Raw genomic sequence first — 17,859 nt, forward strand, 5'->3', positions numbered from 1 at the left:
TCTCTCCATATAAATGGATATACAGTTGCAGGAAAACACTATTTGTCATACCATGGAATGATTAACATCAAACCTTATTTCAGCTATCAGTTCAGTTTTGTCTTGTTCTGAGATCTCTTTTGTTCAGAAATCTCTTTTGTTCAGAGCATGATTCACATCAGGCAATCCTTGTAAATAGCCAAATCAAAAATTTGTGATGGTTTTTAATAGGTTTTTTATTAGAAAAAGAAAGATTTCTTGACTTTCTAACCAAATAATGGAACAAAATGAATTAAATTAAAAATATTATTTGCTCCACATATTTGATTACTATAAATATTGCTTTTATATGACTTAGTTTGATGTATTTAAATTACTGTAAGTACCTCTAAATATTAAATGTTCAAAAAGAAATGAAAAAAAGAGACAAAGTGGGTATGGTGCTACATTACCTGATGCAGAGGTCTTTATGTTCAGACTGATGGAACTGGATTCAAATGACCTACAGATAAAGACACATAATGATCATTAAATATAACTTCAGCAATGAGTCAGCCACAGTACTTACTGTAGGGATTAATCAGTATCTCCGTGTGATCTGAAAAGACTTGACATAATGAAACACATAACTAAAGCTTTCTAAAATAGCACCCTTTTTAAAGCCTGTGACTGGTTTACTCACGAGCCCTGGGATCCGCCCATTTTAATGCCACCGATGGTCACACAGACATCATCATCATCATCACTGTCTGATTCACTCTCCTTTGTGAAAGAAAATAAAATGGTTGTGATGAAGTTTAAAAAAGAATGCCTAGCATGAATTAAATAACTTTTTTCATCTTTTTTTAAGAAAAGACATACCTGGTAACTGAGTCCAATCACACCATCCACATCACCAATCAGGGCACTGAGGAAGTGAGACATATGTTTAAATCGATAGTTCACCAAAAATAAAAATTCTGTCATAATTTACGCACCTTTAAGTGTTCCAAACCTGCATGACTTTCTGTCTTCCATGGAACACAAAAGGAAACTTGGACTGACAGAATCAGACACCATTTACTATCATTGCATATTTTTTTCCATTCAATAAAAGAGAATGGTGATTTAGGTTGCCATTCTGTCTACCATCTCTTTTTGTGTATCACAGAAGAAAGTCAAATGTGTTTGGAAAGGCATGAGTGATTAAATGATGAAAGAATTATAACTTTTAGGTGAACTATCTCTTTTACCAATTCGATTTTAATCATATACACTGAAAAAAGTTATTTTGTGGTGAAATATATATAGTATATTTTATGGTATAAAAGATTAAGTACTTTCTACATAAAACAAGTTAGTGTAAGCATGAACTTGAAAATATTAGGTAAATTCAGAATTTGTACTCAGTTCAAACATGAAAAAATTTATGCTCTAACTTGTAATTAAATATTATTTATGATTGTTTATCTTTACAATGGGTAATCATGTACTGTATCAATCTTAAAATGCAAAACCTTGTCATATTTATTCTAGTAAATTTACTGGTAAAAAAAATAAATAATTTTTAATGCTGGTTTTCCCATAATTGGCTTGAATAATTAATGAGCTTAGATGGTTTCACTGTTTGCAAGTTTACTTACACAGTTTTAAAACAAAATGAAGCGTTCATGATTAAATAAATAATTATCTGTTGATTGTTACAGTCATCGTGTTTTGAGATCTGCCTGCAACTCTGGATCTTGTTTCTATTGCCAGTAATGCAAGTTGATCTTGTCTAGTTGACTACATACTGAGCATACCTTAAGTTGTCCTGTAGAAGGCTGGATGTCATGTGGTATTTAATGAAATGTGTGTTGATAAGGAAAATTTAAAATGAGAAATGCCCTAACGAAATGTTCATTTAAATTTTAAGTACCATGTATATCAGATTTGTAAGTAAAAGTTACTGAATTAACTTAAATTACTGTATTAATTCAAATGTTTTCACTCACTTTATTCAACATTATGTCAAAGTAGACTTTACCTCAGTTTCTACCATTAAAATGTACTTAGAAAAACTGTGCAACATTTTGCTCAATAAACATTTTGTAAATCTTACAAGTAATTTTTTCAGTGTAGCTTCCTGACAACATAATACATTTACTTTAGTAAATAAATAAATATTCAGTTATTCCTTCAAAATAGAGAAAGCTAAATTCAGATATGGATTTTATTTTTCTCCAGATTTTATTAAATAGCAGTTTGAAAGGAAGTTATATATTAATATTGTATTCTTGCATGTAAAACATGTATTCTTAATGAGTTGTTTGAAGGTTTATTTTCAGCATTGGCTAAGGTCAGTGTTGGGTCAGATGTGAGATTTGCAGGACAAAACTTTTTTTGGATGCAAAGGCTAATTCATCTTCAATTGTCTGTCTGTTTTAATCACTTGTACTAATTGATGCTACAAAACAATAAAAAGGCTTTTACACTCAGCAAATATGGGCAATGAGGGGGATCAATTTACAAGTACATCTTTAGCTGCAGGCCTACATTAGTTTACGTGAGGCCCATATCACTGTGACCTCATCAGGCTTATTTAAGGCAAGTGCAATGTGAGGGAAAAAAAACTTGCTTGGGTTTAAGTTTTGCTCTGACTCTAATGAAGGTGAAGCAATCCAACCGTTGAAAAACGCTGCGCTGACTCCAAGAAACAGCTAACGTGTCACTACACTATGCTGGGAAGTTGAGAAATAAAACAATTGTTAACATTCTTTTTCATTCCTACTCCAGTGAGCACATAAGAGGCGCTTATATCAGCCTTGTGCACATACAATGCTTTGTGTACTGCTGAAATTAACAAGCATCCAAAGAGTTTCATCAGTTACGCATGGCTTGATGTGCTTTCTTAGCCTTTCTCTGAAGAGGTGTATTGGCACAGACATGCCATATAAAACTAATGTGCACGCACGGTCATTACTAAGCGGTGAAACAGGCATTAAATGTACACGCTTCATTTGTGTCAGCCTCTCTTTCTGAATCTGCAAAAGGGCCATGCACATTGTGAGGGGCAAAGTGACCTGAAAGTGGCAAAACTGACATTGCCAGGGGCAGAAAGCGCCACCAAAACTGTGGAGAGATTGAATGGAAACTTGTGTTTGTGTTTGTACTACGGACATGTTTCAGATTGAATGATTATGAGGCACATTTGTAAATGAAAATCAAATCAAATGTGACCCACTTCATTAGTCTAATAAAATGCAAGCATACATGCTTTTACAACATCGGACTGAATAGTTCTGAACACAGTGAGGAATGCTTCCAGTAGCATTTCCATGGTTGGCAAAAAAAATTCCGTAATTGTAATGGTAAAGAAAAATTGGTTAACAGGTAGTTACCGTAAAATATGTTAACATATTTTTAATATATTTAAAAAGAAAATACATGTAAACTGTTGTAAAAATACTTTTTTTACAATAATTAACAGTTAAAATGTATAATATGTTTAACAAAAGAGTACATTATTGTTAAAATGACAGTAAAAACAGTAATTGGGTGTTTCCAGATTTCCCTTTGAGACCCATTATATTTCATTATATTTTATGGAAATAGTTAAGTTTCTTCTTATTTTTAATATCAGTTATGTTTATTACATTATTTAAATTTCACATGTGTTTCGCCCTGATGGTGTTAAGTGTTTGTGTGAGTGACACTGAGCACTGTCTCTACATGTTTATTGGTCATGCTACTTCATGTCATCATGTGCACATCTACACAACATTGCAACAACTGGTTGATCACTTCACAGACACAGAGCAACAGCTCCTGGACTCTCTTATCATTATTCTGAAAGATTTTAATACAGCTAACCTCACCCATGAAATGCCAAAATACAAAGAACAGATCACATGCCCCACCAGAGAAAGAAATATATTGAGCCACTGCCATGGGTACCTGAAGGATTTAATCTGAGAGTATGCACATAAATCTGCCTAGAGGTCTGCACGGGCCTTAAAATGAAACCCAGCCTGAGACTGTGTGGCCTGACCCCACCCAGCCAAAATGATATCGTCAGATTTTAAGTCTGAACACGACCCGAAATAACTTACTATCTAATTTCTTCATCTGCATCTTCTCCTAGTATAGCGGTATTTTATGCAAGCATATAGGCAATGTCCTTAACAGAACTGAGACAGTAAACATACACAGTTTTAACAAGGCACGGCAGCCCCTTAGTACACTAGAGCAGTAGGGAAGAAACATTGCCATACCACATCGCAGAGCAGAACGCAGGTGTCTCGAAACGTGTTTTTATCAGTTGAAGAAGTTCTTTTTAACTTGACACAGCATATAAAAATGCAGCTCTCCTGTGAGAGATGCTAAAAACACAGTGAAACATGATGCAATTGTCAAAAGAAATCCATCTAGTAAATGTTTGCATGGAAAGTGATTGAAAAACAGCGCGAGCAGATGCAAAAACGTGTTCGGTTTGAACAGCCCTTGTTCACATGACACAGCACTAGCTGAAGTTTCTCAAAGTTACATATCGCAAATATCCCTATATGGTTTACTGTGTGAGAAACCGCTCCAAATGATTTAGTGAGAGAGCGAGAGGGCATTGCTAGTTCTTTTAAACAGCCAACAGAAATACGGGACACATTTCATGATTGGTGAATTATTCTGAGAGTAAATATTTCTCTGGTCAATCGGAGCACTCATGGTACGCACAGCGCGTACAGCCGTACAGCCTCAGGTGCCACTGACCACTGCTACACCACTGTAAAGGATGCATATCACTCTGTCCCATGTGCAGCTTTAGGACTCTCTGATCACTGTCTGGTTCATCTTTCAACCTACAAGCAATAACTAAAATCAGCTAAGCCTGTAGTAAGGACTGTAAAGATGTGGACAAATGAAGCAGAACTTGCTTTGACTGCACTGATTGGAGTGTTTTTGAGGCTGCAGCCACAGACCTGGATGAGCTCACAGATACAGTGACATCATATATCAGATTCTGTGAGGATATGTGCATCCCAACTAGGATATTTTTTATCATTTAATAACGATAAACCATGGTTTACAGGAAATCTCAGACAGCTTTGTCACGCCAAAGAGGACGCTTACAGAAGTGGGTATAAAATATTGTACAACAAGGCCAGGGACACTTACTAAGGAAATCAGAGTTGCTAAAAGAAGCTACTCTGATCCTGCATCTGTGTGTAAAGGCCTAAAAAGCATCACCAAATACAAGACACCTCCCCCTCACTCTGTAGTCAACAAATGGCTGATGAACTGAATGTTTTTTACAAAAGGTTTTAAAAGCCCAGCCTCAAACCCCTCCCCCACTCTGATCTTCTCTCCACACATCAACACCTCCTGGAACCCTCCTCACCCCCCGCTACTCAATCTGTACTTGTGATCTGTGAGAAGGATGTGTGCTGGGTATTTTGGAAACAAAAGACTAAGAAAGCTTCAGGCCCAGATGGTGTTTCACCTGCCTGTCTGAAATTCTGTGCTGACCAACTGGCCCCCATCTTCACAAAGATCTTCAATAGATCACCGGAGCAGTGTGAAGTTCCCTGCTGCTTCCATTGCTCCACCATAATTCCGGTCCCCCCCAAAAAACATATGACTTAATGACTACAGACCTTTCGCTCTCACTTCTGTGGTCATTAAGTCATTTGAGAGATTGGTTTTGGCCTACCTGAAGGACATCACTGGACCCCTGCTGGACCCCCTTCAGTTTGCTTACCGTGCAAATGATGATGCGGACGGCATTATATCCTGCAACACCTCGACAATCCTGGGACTTATGCAAGGATCCTATGTATGGACTTCAGTTCAGCCTTCAATACCATCATGCCTGATCTTCTCTCAACCAAACTGACCCAGCTTTCCATGCCCACCCCAATCTGTCGATGGATCACCAGCTTTCTGACAGATAGGCAGTAGCTAGTGAGACTGGGGAAACTCACATCATGACACTCACTATTAGCATTCATGCTCCTCAGGGATGTGTTCCCTCTCCACTGCTCTTCTCCATGTACATGAATGACTGCACTGCAAAAGACCCCACTGTCAAGCACCACGGTCATTGGTCTCATCCACAACAGTGACGAGACTGCATACAGATGGGAGGTTGATCAGCTGGCTGTCTGGTGCGGTCACAACATCCTTGAGCTGAACACGCTCAAAACAGTGGAGATGATAGTGGACTTCAGGAGAAATCCTGCACCCACCCCCGCCATCCTGAACAGTACAGTGGCAGCAGTGGAGTCATTCAGGTTCCTGGGCTCTACCATGACATGAAATGGGACACCAACATATACTTCACCAGCTGAGGAAGTTCAACCTGCCACAGGAGCTGCTAACACTGTTCTACTCGGCCGTCATTGAGTCTGTCCTGTGTACATCTATAACTGTTTGGTTTGGTTCAGCCCCAATCAGACAGAAGGAAACTACAATGGACAGTCAGGAATGCTGAGAGGATTATTGATGCCACCCTCCAAGTCATGTACATCTCCAGAGTGAGGAAACGTGCAGGTAGAATCACCCCACACACCCTGCCCACTCCCTCTATGAACTATTGCCCTCTGGCCAGCGCTACAGAGCACTGAGCGCCAGGACATCCAGGCACAAGAACAATTTTTACCCTCAGGCCATTTTCCAATTAAACTGCCTCAGGACTCCCCCATAGAGAAATTATGTAAATACATATCTCATGTACATATGTAAATTCACAAGAACTGTACATACCCTTACCTTACACATACATTACCACTTGCACATGTAAATACGCCATTCTGTTATATGTCCTGTTATTTGTAGGGCTTTTTACTCTTACCTTGTTTTATATTGTGTGTGTCTCACTGTAATGTTCTGTGTGCACTTGTTTCTCCTATCACCAAAAAAATACATTCTTGTGTACATGAGAACTCTTGGCAATAAAGCTCATTTATTTTCTTGGCAATAAAGCTCTGTTTCTGATTCTGTAATTACTATAGTGATTAACAATAAATTATAAAGTGGAAAGCAGATTTTTACAGATTCAGAAGGTTAATATATTAAGTTTATCATTAAATAATATAAATGACGGTACTGCACATTAAAATATTCTGTAAAACACCAGTTTTAAACTGTAATTTAAAAACCTGTAATTTACAGGTTGTTCTGTAAAGTTGTTTACATTTTTACTGTATTTCTTTTACATCAACACAGCTGCCAGTTTTTTTTTTTTTTTTTGTAAAAACAACAGAATTCTTTCAGTGTACAATTACAAAACGTTCTCAGACCAGATTTAAAGGAATAATTCACCCAAAAATTTAAATTCTCTCATAATTTACTCACCCTCAGGCCATCACAGATATGTATGACTTTCTTTCTTCTGCTGAACACAAACAATGATTTTTAGACAAATATCTCAGCTCAGTTGGTCCATGATGGTGAGGGTGAAAAATAGATCAATATTGAAGTCCTTTTTTTCCTATAAAATTTCCTCCTTGCCCAGTAGGTGGCATAAAGAATGTGAATCACCAAAAAAAAGAAGAAGAAAGGCTCTTTCCTTTCTTGGCACGGTTAGCTTACCATACTCAACTATGCTGGTGGCATGGTTTTAGTATGTGGTGACTAACGATTGTCAATTTGCCAATGCCAAGGTAATTTAGTTGTTTCTAGTTAGCTAATATTTGGATAAAGTTAATAAAAATGAGTGTATGTTTAGTGTTTCCTCATGATTTTATGATGATGGTTTAATATTTTTCTACATGTTTTGGTTTTCTTTGTCAGGGAGGTAGATTACACTAGCAAGCTCATTAGAACTCATAATAATAAATGCACTTTTTAGCTAGTCTGGAAACTTTTACCTTTCTGTGTGTTCGTGTCCAGTGGCATACACATTTTCTAACAAAAGACGGACTGTGGGCATTGCTTTGATAAAAGGCCAATGAGAAGAAAATATTAGAAACCATCTACCATGTGTCTACCTCACTAAGTTGCTTTACAAGTTTCTCATTGGAAATTCATCTGGACACATGAAGACATTTATTTGGGCACACTCACCTGAAGACTTCCTTTTCTGTACTCTCTCCTTCTTCAAAATTATCATCTATTTGTGATAAAGATGTAGAAATCAGCACACAACACAAAACGTGTTTTAACAGAAACAGACAAAAACAATCTCAGTTTGTTTTGTGTGTGATTGAATGTTAGAGAGAAGTTTAAGAAGTGCATAGTTATGGTAATAGTTGTTTTTAAGGACTTTATATAAATAATGTCAAATTCAAAAACCAAAACAACTGTGGTTAGATGTTGTCAGTTTAAAATGCAGCCAGTTTAAAACTGAATTAACCCATCAATAAACTAGGTACAATAAACTTGAAATTTAGGAACAGATATTATTTTAATTGACCTTTCTTCTCTCTGGGTCTTTATAGATAATGTTACTTGTCATGTTCTTTGTAATCAAGCATTTGACATTCATGAGATCACAAATTAGCACATAATACCACAGAAAATGTTTAGATCTCTATAATTCACATAGTTGAATTAAAGTCATATGTCCAGCTTTGCTTAGTTTGAACGTGTAACAGCGCATATTAGGAACATGGTGTTATGTTAGGTGTGTGTGTGAAAATGTATTCATACCATATGCTCCCAGCAAGGGTTGATTTGAAAGTAAATGTTATGAAACGCGTGCAGCTGGAAAAATAACGGTCTTCTCACTCTAATGTAATTAACGTAGTGTCAGACCCCTGCTAAACGTGTGCTTGTGGTTTGTTAGATGATGGACAGGTGCTTGTTTAGCTTATTCATCACGATAGTTTTGAGAGTTTCACCAACACCACCACCACGAGTGTATTTATTTCTCACCTCCATACAGCCAGTCCGTCTCGTCATCAGCACTCTCATCAGCTGTTTTCTCTACTTCTTTAGTGGACATGGTGATCACGGCCGGTTTTTACGCCTTGCTTTGAGAAAATAGGTTCAGTTGCAATCGGCGATTTACAGATTTTACTACTCACGTAGTGCAAGAATAGTATTTTCGCTGTCACAGCTGTCACAGTGACACGCTGCGTGCTGGTGCGGCAGGTGCGCGTAACCAAAGAGACACATCTCACTTCACGCGCACGTGTGGGGAACGCGCAGGAAGTTTCAATATCAACACAGATTATGATTTTAATATTTTGTATTTATTTATTTGTTTAATTATTTAATTGAGACTGATATGTGTACATTTGTTCAGCAACAAAATGAGCGAAAAAGTTTTTTCAAACGCTGTCATATTTTTTGTTATTGTAAACGTCGGCATGCAAACATTAAATAAAAACAACAGAAACAACATATTCAGACAATAACTAATTGTGTGAGTTAAACGCAATAAATGGACAGACGCGAATGTTTTTTTTTTTCACGTTTCAAAACTCCCAGCTAAAAGTTACACTATGACGTCTAATCATCGCGACGCCCCTGGCCACGTCACCTTTGAGAGACTCGCATAGTGGGTTTGTTTTGACAGTTTTACTGTTTATGGTGCTGCGATTCGTTTGACAACGCCGGCTTTGTGAAAATATGTTGCCTACAGATGCCTTTGCGTGTTTCCCCGGTCAGACGTGGGAAAAAGTGCTGTTAAAAGTGAAAAAGTCCGTTGTTTTCATGGATGACCGGTGCTCGGAGAGTCTGCACTGGAACGGTGGAGCTGCTCTTCTATTTGAGGCTGGAGCTCGAAACATCAAACAGTTCTCCAGCTTTGAAGCAGGTGGACAGAACGAGCCCAAAGCTGTGTTTGTGGTCAGCACCGTGCTGAAAGGTAGAACTGCAGACATCATCAAAGACATAATTTCCCTCAGTCACTTCCAGTACTGTGTGGTTTTCACAGCTGTTCCTCACTCCATTCACCTGCTTGCAAATAGTGTGACCAGTGAGCTGGAGGGGAACCCGGTGTTTGAACAGTTTGAAGAAAAACTGTGCGAGTGGATGGGTGATATGAACTTTACAGCTGAGGTCATGTGTGCTCCTGTGGTCTTTGCCCCCCTGACACAGCAGCTCCACCTCTTGCCTGCTTTCTCTAACATCTTCCCCTTACTGGAAGTTGACCTTGATGCCATCAATGAGAAGAGGCCGGAGAAAAGACGATTTGGGAGTCTGATGGATGTGGATATGCACTCTCTCTCACCTGAGCTGCAGATACAGATTAAAGCTCTTGCATCGGTACTCAATGCCCTGTTTGAGTTTATCAATACCCGTGAAGAGAGCTTTTCAGTGGGCCCAATGAGCCGTCTGATTGCAGGGGAGCTGGCCAGTCATCCACTGGCAAAGAATCGGAGGAAGGCAGCCCCCAACAAAGCATCAATAGTGTTTGTTGACAGAACTCTTGATCTTACAGGTGTGGTGCAATCTGTCAATATATAGTCAGTCATTAGTACCTAAAAGGATAGTTAACCAAAAAATGTAAATTATTTCAACGTTTACTCATTCAGCTCGCATGTTGTTCCAAACCCATGTTTATTTTTCTTCCGTGGAGCACAAAAAGAGATGTTAGTGCAGTATTTCAATCCTGAGCCATCTTTACACTCCAAAGGTTGCGCACAAGCTGCATCTGAAGTGGCATTTAGGTGTATTTACATAGACTATTTAATGCTCCTCAGAGCAGGCATAAATGTATTTACAAAACAGGTACAATTGATGTTTCAATACTGTTATGAGTTTTTATATATATATATATATATATATATATATATATATATATATATATATATATATATTCTAATTTTCTGAGATTCTGAATTTGGGGTTTTCATAAGCTGTAAGCCATAATCATCAAAATTATATCAAATAAAGGCTTGAATTATCTTACTTTGCTTGTAATGAGTCTATATAGTATATTAGTTTCACCTTTTAAGTTGAATTACTGAAATTAATGAACTTTTGCACGATATTCTAATTTTTCGAGTTTCACCTGTGTATATGTGTGTGTATATATATATATATATATATATATATATATATATATATATATATATATATATACAATTATGAAAATGTGAATATGTAACAAATTAATATATGAAGTTGTACTTTAAAATATGAAGCTACATTATGAGATATATGCTCTATTATGACGCAGAACCAAAGCAGCATTAGAACTGATAATACGACTGAAGTGGGTCTGAGCAGGCTTAATTTAGTCTGGCTTTTATGCACCACTGCATCTTTACACAGAATTTTGAGAAGGCTTAAATGGAAAGTTCACCTAAAAATCTCTCATCATTAACTCACACTCATGCCATCCCAGATATGTATGACTTACTTTCTTCTTCAGAACACAAATTAAGATTTTTAAAAGAATATTTCAGCTCTGTAGGTCCATACAATGCAAGTGAATGGGTGCCAAAATTTTGAAGCTCTAAAATGCACATAAACACAGCATAAAAGTAATCCATAAGACTCCAGTGGTTAAATCCAAGTGATATTATAGGTGTGGGTGAGAAACAGATCAATATTTAAGTCAGTTTTTACCATAAATTCTCCTCCCTTCCCAGTAGGTGGCAAATCACCAAAAACAAAAGAAGAGAATGTGAAAGTGGAGAGTGATAGTTAAAAGGACTTAAATATTGAACTGTTTCTCACTCCTATCATATCACTTTAGATGATATGGATTTAACCACTGGAGTGTTACGGATTACTTTTATGCTGTGTTTATGCACATTTTGGAGCTTCAACATTTTGGCACCCATTCACTTGCATTGTATGGAATGTTCTTCTAAAAATCTTCATTTGTGTTCAGCAGAAGAATGTCATAAACATCTGAGCTGGCATGAAGGTGAGTAAATAATGAGAGAATTTTCATTTTTAAGTTTAACTATCCCTTTAACTCGGCTGTGTAAAGACGCCTCTAATCACCTTTCACTTTCATTACATCTTTTCCTCTTATTTAAGGACTTCATGTCCTTTCAAAACCTAAAAGATTGTTAGTTAACCTTGAACTCTGTCTTTCTTTCTACCTATAGGGGCCGTGGGCCACCATGGTGACAATCTGGTTGAGAAAATACTAGCCGTGTTGCCACAGTTGCCAGGTCATTTGACTGACATTCAGGTGGACATGATTGAGCTCACACACCTGAAGCATGAAGCTAAAATGCAGGGTGTCCTGGCACCTGGCTCCTTGGCACAGAACCAGTAAGAGCATGTATCAACACATAATCAACACATTATTATGAGGCCACTCCACCAGTTTTTATTTTTATTTTACTTGGTTTAACCACGACGCCCATCATTGTGTCATGGCACATGACAAATTTAGGTTATACAGCCATTTATGGAAACCTCAATACCTCGGCTCAGGATGGTCTGGGCTCCTTGGAACAAAAACTGAACTCTAGAACAATTTGCACATCACTGTTCATTATACTTGGAACTTAAGTCCTAATATAATGCTCAAGATTGCTCAAAGTTATAAACAGTAAAATTAAAAATGGTCAGCAACCAACTTTACAAATATTGGACCACTTGAGATGGACTGACCCTACTGTGAGTGTCAATAGACAGCCAATGGCTCCCTGAGAGCAAAATGTTCAGGATATAGAAGGATATTGTCACAAATTATTCACTCAATATTATGTTGTTTCAGACTTGTATGGCTGTCTTTGTTCTGTGAATCATGAAAGGAGATGCTGGGCAGAATGTTAGGATCAGTCACCATTCACATTCATTGCACCCCCCCCATTAGACATCTGCATAACATCTACCATTGTAATCAACAGAAGAGAGAAAGTCATATGATTTTGGAAGAACATGAGGGTGAGTTTTCATCTTTGGGTGAACTATCTCTAAGCAGGTCAATGCACTCAGCGACCTCTTGGTAATGTCCCGGGTCAGGTATTACTTGAATTGGGAAAGTCCAAAATGTCCAAAGCCAAATTAAGGGATTAAATGTTAGAGCTGGGGTGGTTGTAGTCTAATATTTACTGATTTATGATGTGATCTCAAAATTTGCAGGGTCATGCTTAAGTAGGTTTTTTCTTTAAACTGAAGACTCTATTAGAACTGTATCTAAGAACAAATCATGTAACCTAAAGGTTACACCAAGGGGAATGTCCCTACAATTAGTGTACTGTAGTTTGGTTTGGATCAAAAACCTCACTGCTGGTAAATGAAGGATTACAAAAATACATAGCATAATCGCTGCTTTTTTCAAAGTCTGTCTGCTCACAGGAGGAAAGATCCAAAGGTCTTGGTTACACACATGTTGGCACAGGAACAATGCCCAGCCAAGCATTTTTAATGGTGGACCACCAATTCTTTAGTCATCATAAATGTGTATATTTGAATTTGAATTACAAAATGGGTTTTCTTGAGCTTTTGCCGATTTCATTTCCTATGGGTCGGGATGTGGTAATGAATGACCCTGTGTTTTTGCTGTTCTGTGTGATTTTGTCCCGCTGCTCAATTGTTTACTTTTTCACTGGTGAACTCTTTCACTGTCTGAATGGAAAATGTTTTTATTAAATTACCCCAGTCATGCGTTTGAGAGTTTTTGCTGTGTATACTGAAATTTTGCCCTTTTTATTTTTAATATTAGTGAAACCTTGGGCAACTGTCATAATAACAATATCTACTAGTATTTTTTTGTTGTTGCGATAATTCACACCATATAATCTAATTTGTGGTGCAGTATCCTCTGACTGTGTTGTAATCTCCTCTCAGCTCATATTGGCATCAGATTCTCTTAATAGAAGATTATGTTTGAGAAGTTGTGTAAGTAACAACGTCAAAAATGTACCTACTCCAGCTGGAAGGCAAAGGGCTTTAACATGGAAACCCATACTCGGTTTACAACCTATTAGGTCTAAACCACTTGATAGACTTTAGGGTTTGTTAAAGGAGGAACTTGTTTCGTATGACTGTTTCTTTTCCAAACCAGGATTCATAAAGCACATTTGCCTGTGGGAATAATTCAGATTCAGTTAATAGGTTAGGAAAGGGCTTGACGATATGGCTGCAAAAATTATATCTCAATCTTTTTCAGCCTATTTGAGATTCTCTCGCTTCCTCTCTCTCTCTCTCCCTCCATACATAAATATATATATATACACTCACCTAAAGGATTATTAGGAACACCATACTAATACTGTGTTTGACCCCCTTTCGCCTTCAGAACTGCCTTAATTCTACGTGGCATTGATTCAACAAGGTGCTGAAAGCATTCTTTAGAAATGTTGGCCCATATTGATAGGATAGCATCTTGCAGTTGATGGAGATTTGTGGGATGCACATCCAGGGCACGAAGCTCCCGTTCCACCACATCCCAAAGATGCTCTATTGGGTTGAGATCTGGTGACTGTGGGGGCCATTTTAGTACAGTGAACTCATTGTCATATTCAAGAAACCAATTTGAAATGATTCGAGCTTTGTGACATGGTGCATTATCCTGCTGGAAGTAGCCATCAGAGGATGGGTACATGGTGGCCATAAAGGGATGGACATGGTCAGAAACAATGCTCAGGTAGGCCGTGGCATTTAAACAATGCCCAATTGGCACTAAGGGGCCTAAAGTGTGCCAAGAAAACATCCCCCACACCATTACACCACCACCACCAGCCTGCACAGTGGTAACAAGACATGATGGATCCATGTTCTCATTCTGTTTACGCCAAATTCTGACTCTACCATCTGAATGTCTCAAAAGAATTCGAGACTCATCAGACCAGGCAACATTTTTCCAGTCTTCAGCTGTCCAATTTTGGTGAGCTCTTGCAAATTGTAGCCTCTTTTTCCTATTTGTAGTGGAGATGAGTGGTACCCGGTGGGGTCTTCTGCTGTTGTAGCCCATCCGCCTCAAGGTTGTGCGTGTTGTGGCTTCACAAATGCTTTGCTGCATACCTCGGTTGTAATGAGTGGTTATTTCAGGCAAAGTTGCTCTTCTATCAGCTTGAATCAGTCGGCCCTTTCTCCTCTGACCTCTAGCATCATTAAGGCATTTTCAGCCACAGGACTGCCGCATACTGGATGTTTTTCCTTTTCACACTATTCTTTGTAAACCCTAGAAATGGTTGTGCGTGAAAATCCCAGTAACTCAGCAGATTGTGAAATACTCAGACCGGCCCGTCTGGCACCAACAACCATGCCACGCTCAAAATTGCTTAAATCACCTTTCTTTCCCATTCTGATATTCAGTTTGGAGTTCAGGAGATTGTCTTGACCAGGACCACACCCCTAAATGCATTGAAGCAACTGCCATGTCATTGGTTGATTAGATAATTGCATTAATGAGAAATTGAACAGGTGTTCCTAATAATCCTTTAGGTGAGTGTATATATACATACACACAGTACTGTGCAAAAGGCACATAAGATGTTTTACAAGAATATTTTGTCTTAAGATGGTTATTTATATCTTCAGCTTTAGTGTATCAATAGGAAATATAAATGTTAGAATCCCAAACATTAGCAAATAGAAAAGATTAGAATAGAAGAACAGGGAGCCCTGCAACAGATGTCATGGCCCCCCCACTGAACATTGCATCAGTATGAGATTACATTAAGAGACAGAAGCAATTAAGACAGCCTAAATAGATTGAAGAACTGTGGCAAATTCTCCAAGAAGCTTGGAACATCCTATCTGCCAACAACCAAGAAAAACTCCAGGTGTACCTAAGAGAATTGGTGCTGTTTTAAAGGCAAAGGTGGTCACACCGAATATTGATTTAGCTTTTTTATGTTTAATAATTATATATATAAAAAATTTATGTTTAATAATTTTAACTATTAAGTGATACATGAAAACTATTTATTTAATTATTTTTGAAGACATTTTTTGTAAGTGCCTAAAACTTTTGCACGGTACCATATATATATATATATATATATATATATATATATATATATATATACACATACCAACCTCTAATCCTAACCATAGGTAACCATAGTCAAATTAACCATGGTTTTATGTTTTTTTTTTGTTATTTTGATGAGTTGTGCAGCCCTGAAGGATCATGAAATTAGTATAATAACACACTCTTTAGGAAACGTTGTTGCGAAATAAAAAGCACACTACAATCCTCGCAGTGTTTACGATATTGCTAAATTTTATATCGACAGCAAAATCATGAATATTCACTATATCGCCCAACTGTAGTTAACTTGGGAACAGCTATATAAGCTGTGCCATTGATTGAACTGCAAATTCCAGACCCATGCTTCCCAGTTGATCATTTCTGCATTGTGGGCTCTTATAAAAACCAGCAGTCTAAATCTTGTTGATCAATCACTGCTGTTGGCGAGCTTTGAAGTCGTTGTTTTACCTTCACAGATGCAGACACATTTTCAAAACCACACATGCCGTATTCCAAGCCCACATCCCTTCACAGCCATTAGCTGGTTACAGTAGCACCGCAGTGCTGAGTACAAACACACTCTTTAGGCCTCCGAGTAAATATACATGAGTTCGCTGTTAGCCAGACGGTGTGGAGGCAACTCTCCATTTGGAGAGCTTTTTGACTTAAAGAAGCCATATTTCACAATTATGCAGCATTTAAATATTTGCTTGTGATCCACCTATAATTATGTGCAGGGCAACACCATTCTATATTGTAAAGACTCCCAATTTCATGTTTTCTGTCATGTTGGTACATATTCACAGAAATAATCACAGGCTATGTACGTCAATTACCAGATCATTCTCCTCTTAGACTGTATTCACAAGTTGATTCTTGACAGAATATCAACAAACAACATGAAGGAATGGGTTGTGGTCTTTTTTTTGCCGTGATATACACAGCATTGGGGAAAAAGCAAAAAAAAAAAAAAACGGATGAGACAGTGGTTGGGGAGACGTGGGCAGCAGTTTAATGGGGTTGTTTTGGATCCAACGTCCCTCTGCATTTCCTCTTGTGCTCTTATGCTCTTACATTTTCATTGGCTGTTAGTCAGTGCTGCTCTCTCAGTTGTCAGGATGGTGCGCACACCTCATGACTTGTCGTCCAGAATTCAAACCCTAGATATAGTCAGGGTCGTTAAGGCTGTTGGTAGGCACAGTGTGCAGTATGGGTGTTGCACAGTGATATGGTGTACAGCATCTTTGTTGTTACTGTATTGTGTATTTTGACTGGCACACTGTATTTACCAATCAGCATTTAAGACTGGAAATATCCATTTTACAATAATTATAATTTAGTGTGACTTTAATTGAACTTTTCTTACACTTCTCTCTTGACATCTTATTTTTTATCCTTTATTTAGTTTTTTGTAGTGTGGACTGCATTGAGATAATAAATTTTGTCTTGTAATGTTGTTTTTAGTTATCTGTTAATACTTGTGTAGGTGTGTGCGCAAATCACCTCAAAATGTGTACATTCTGGCATGCATGACTTGATGTGCACATTAATGAATCATCTTCATGTTTGAGTGTATTGCAGTGTCACTACATGTATGTGCTTGCAGTTTTAAACTTCCTTATAATTTTTTCTCCTTTCTGTTACTCAAAAAAGTAAATAAATTAAATAATAATAAAATATTTTTTTATATAAACATACCGGTCAAAAGTGAAACTCAAATGTTTCTCATGATCTTAAAAATCTTTTGATCTGAATGCGTATGCTTAAATGTTTGAAATTAGTTTTGTAGACAAAAATATAATTGTGCCACCATATTAATTTATTTCATTATTAAACTAAAATGTAATTAAAAAAAAGTTTTTGAAATTGATGACTTGGAACAGATAATAAAGAAAAGCAGCCAATAAGTGCCTAACATAGATGGGAAGCATTAAAAAGCATCCCAGGGTGATACCTCAAGAAGTTGGTTGAGAAAATGTCAAGAGTACATGTCTGCAAATTCTAGACAAAGGGTGACTGTGTGTGTGTGTGTGTGTGTGTGTGTGTGTGTGTGTGTGTGTGTGTGTGTGTTTGCCTAATTTTTCCAT

At 37.5% G+C, this 17,859-nt stretch overlaps 2 protein-coding genes across 2 annotated transcripts in view; one reads left to right on the forward strand and one right to left on the reverse strand.

Moving 5' to 3' along the window:
- Positions 1-9,050, reverse strand: part of fip1l1a (FIP1 like 1a (S. cerevisiae)) — a 50,213-nt gene extending 41,163 nt beyond the window's left edge. Inside the window, exons 1-5 of the mRNA XM_052098154.1 lie at positions 8,809-9,050; positions 7,999-8,044; positions 841-886; positions 662-741; positions 432-481 (exon numbers count right to left, since the gene is read on the reverse strand). Of these exons, the coding sequence (XP_051954114.1) occupies positions 432-481; positions 662-741; positions 841-886; positions 7,999-8,044; positions 8,809-8,878 (292 nt within the window). The 5' untranslated portion in view covers positions 8,879-9,050. The remainder of the gene's footprint in view (positions 1-431; positions 482-661; positions 742-840; positions 887-7,998; positions 8,045-8,808) is intronic.
- Positions 9,051-9,413: 363 nt separating this feature from the next.
- scfd2 (sec1 family domain containing 2) overlaps positions 9,414-17,859 on the forward strand; it is a 162,050-nt gene continuing 153,604 nt past the window's right edge. Inside the window, exons 1-2 of the mRNA XM_052097906.1 lie at positions 9,414-10,321; positions 11,946-12,114. Coding sequence (XP_051953866.1) covers positions 9,508-10,321; positions 11,946-12,114 — 983 coding nt within the window. The 5' untranslated portion in view covers positions 9,414-9,507. The remainder of the gene's footprint in view (positions 10,322-11,945; positions 12,115-17,859) is intronic.

Source organism: Xyrauchen texanus, chromosome 30, assembly GCF_025860055.1.
Source record: "Xyrauchen texanus isolate HMW12.3.18 chromosome 30, RBS_HiC_50CHRs, whole genome shotgun sequence".
NCBI lineage: Eukaryota > Metazoa > Chordata > Actinopteri > Cypriniformes > Catostomidae > Xyrauchen > Xyrauchen texanus.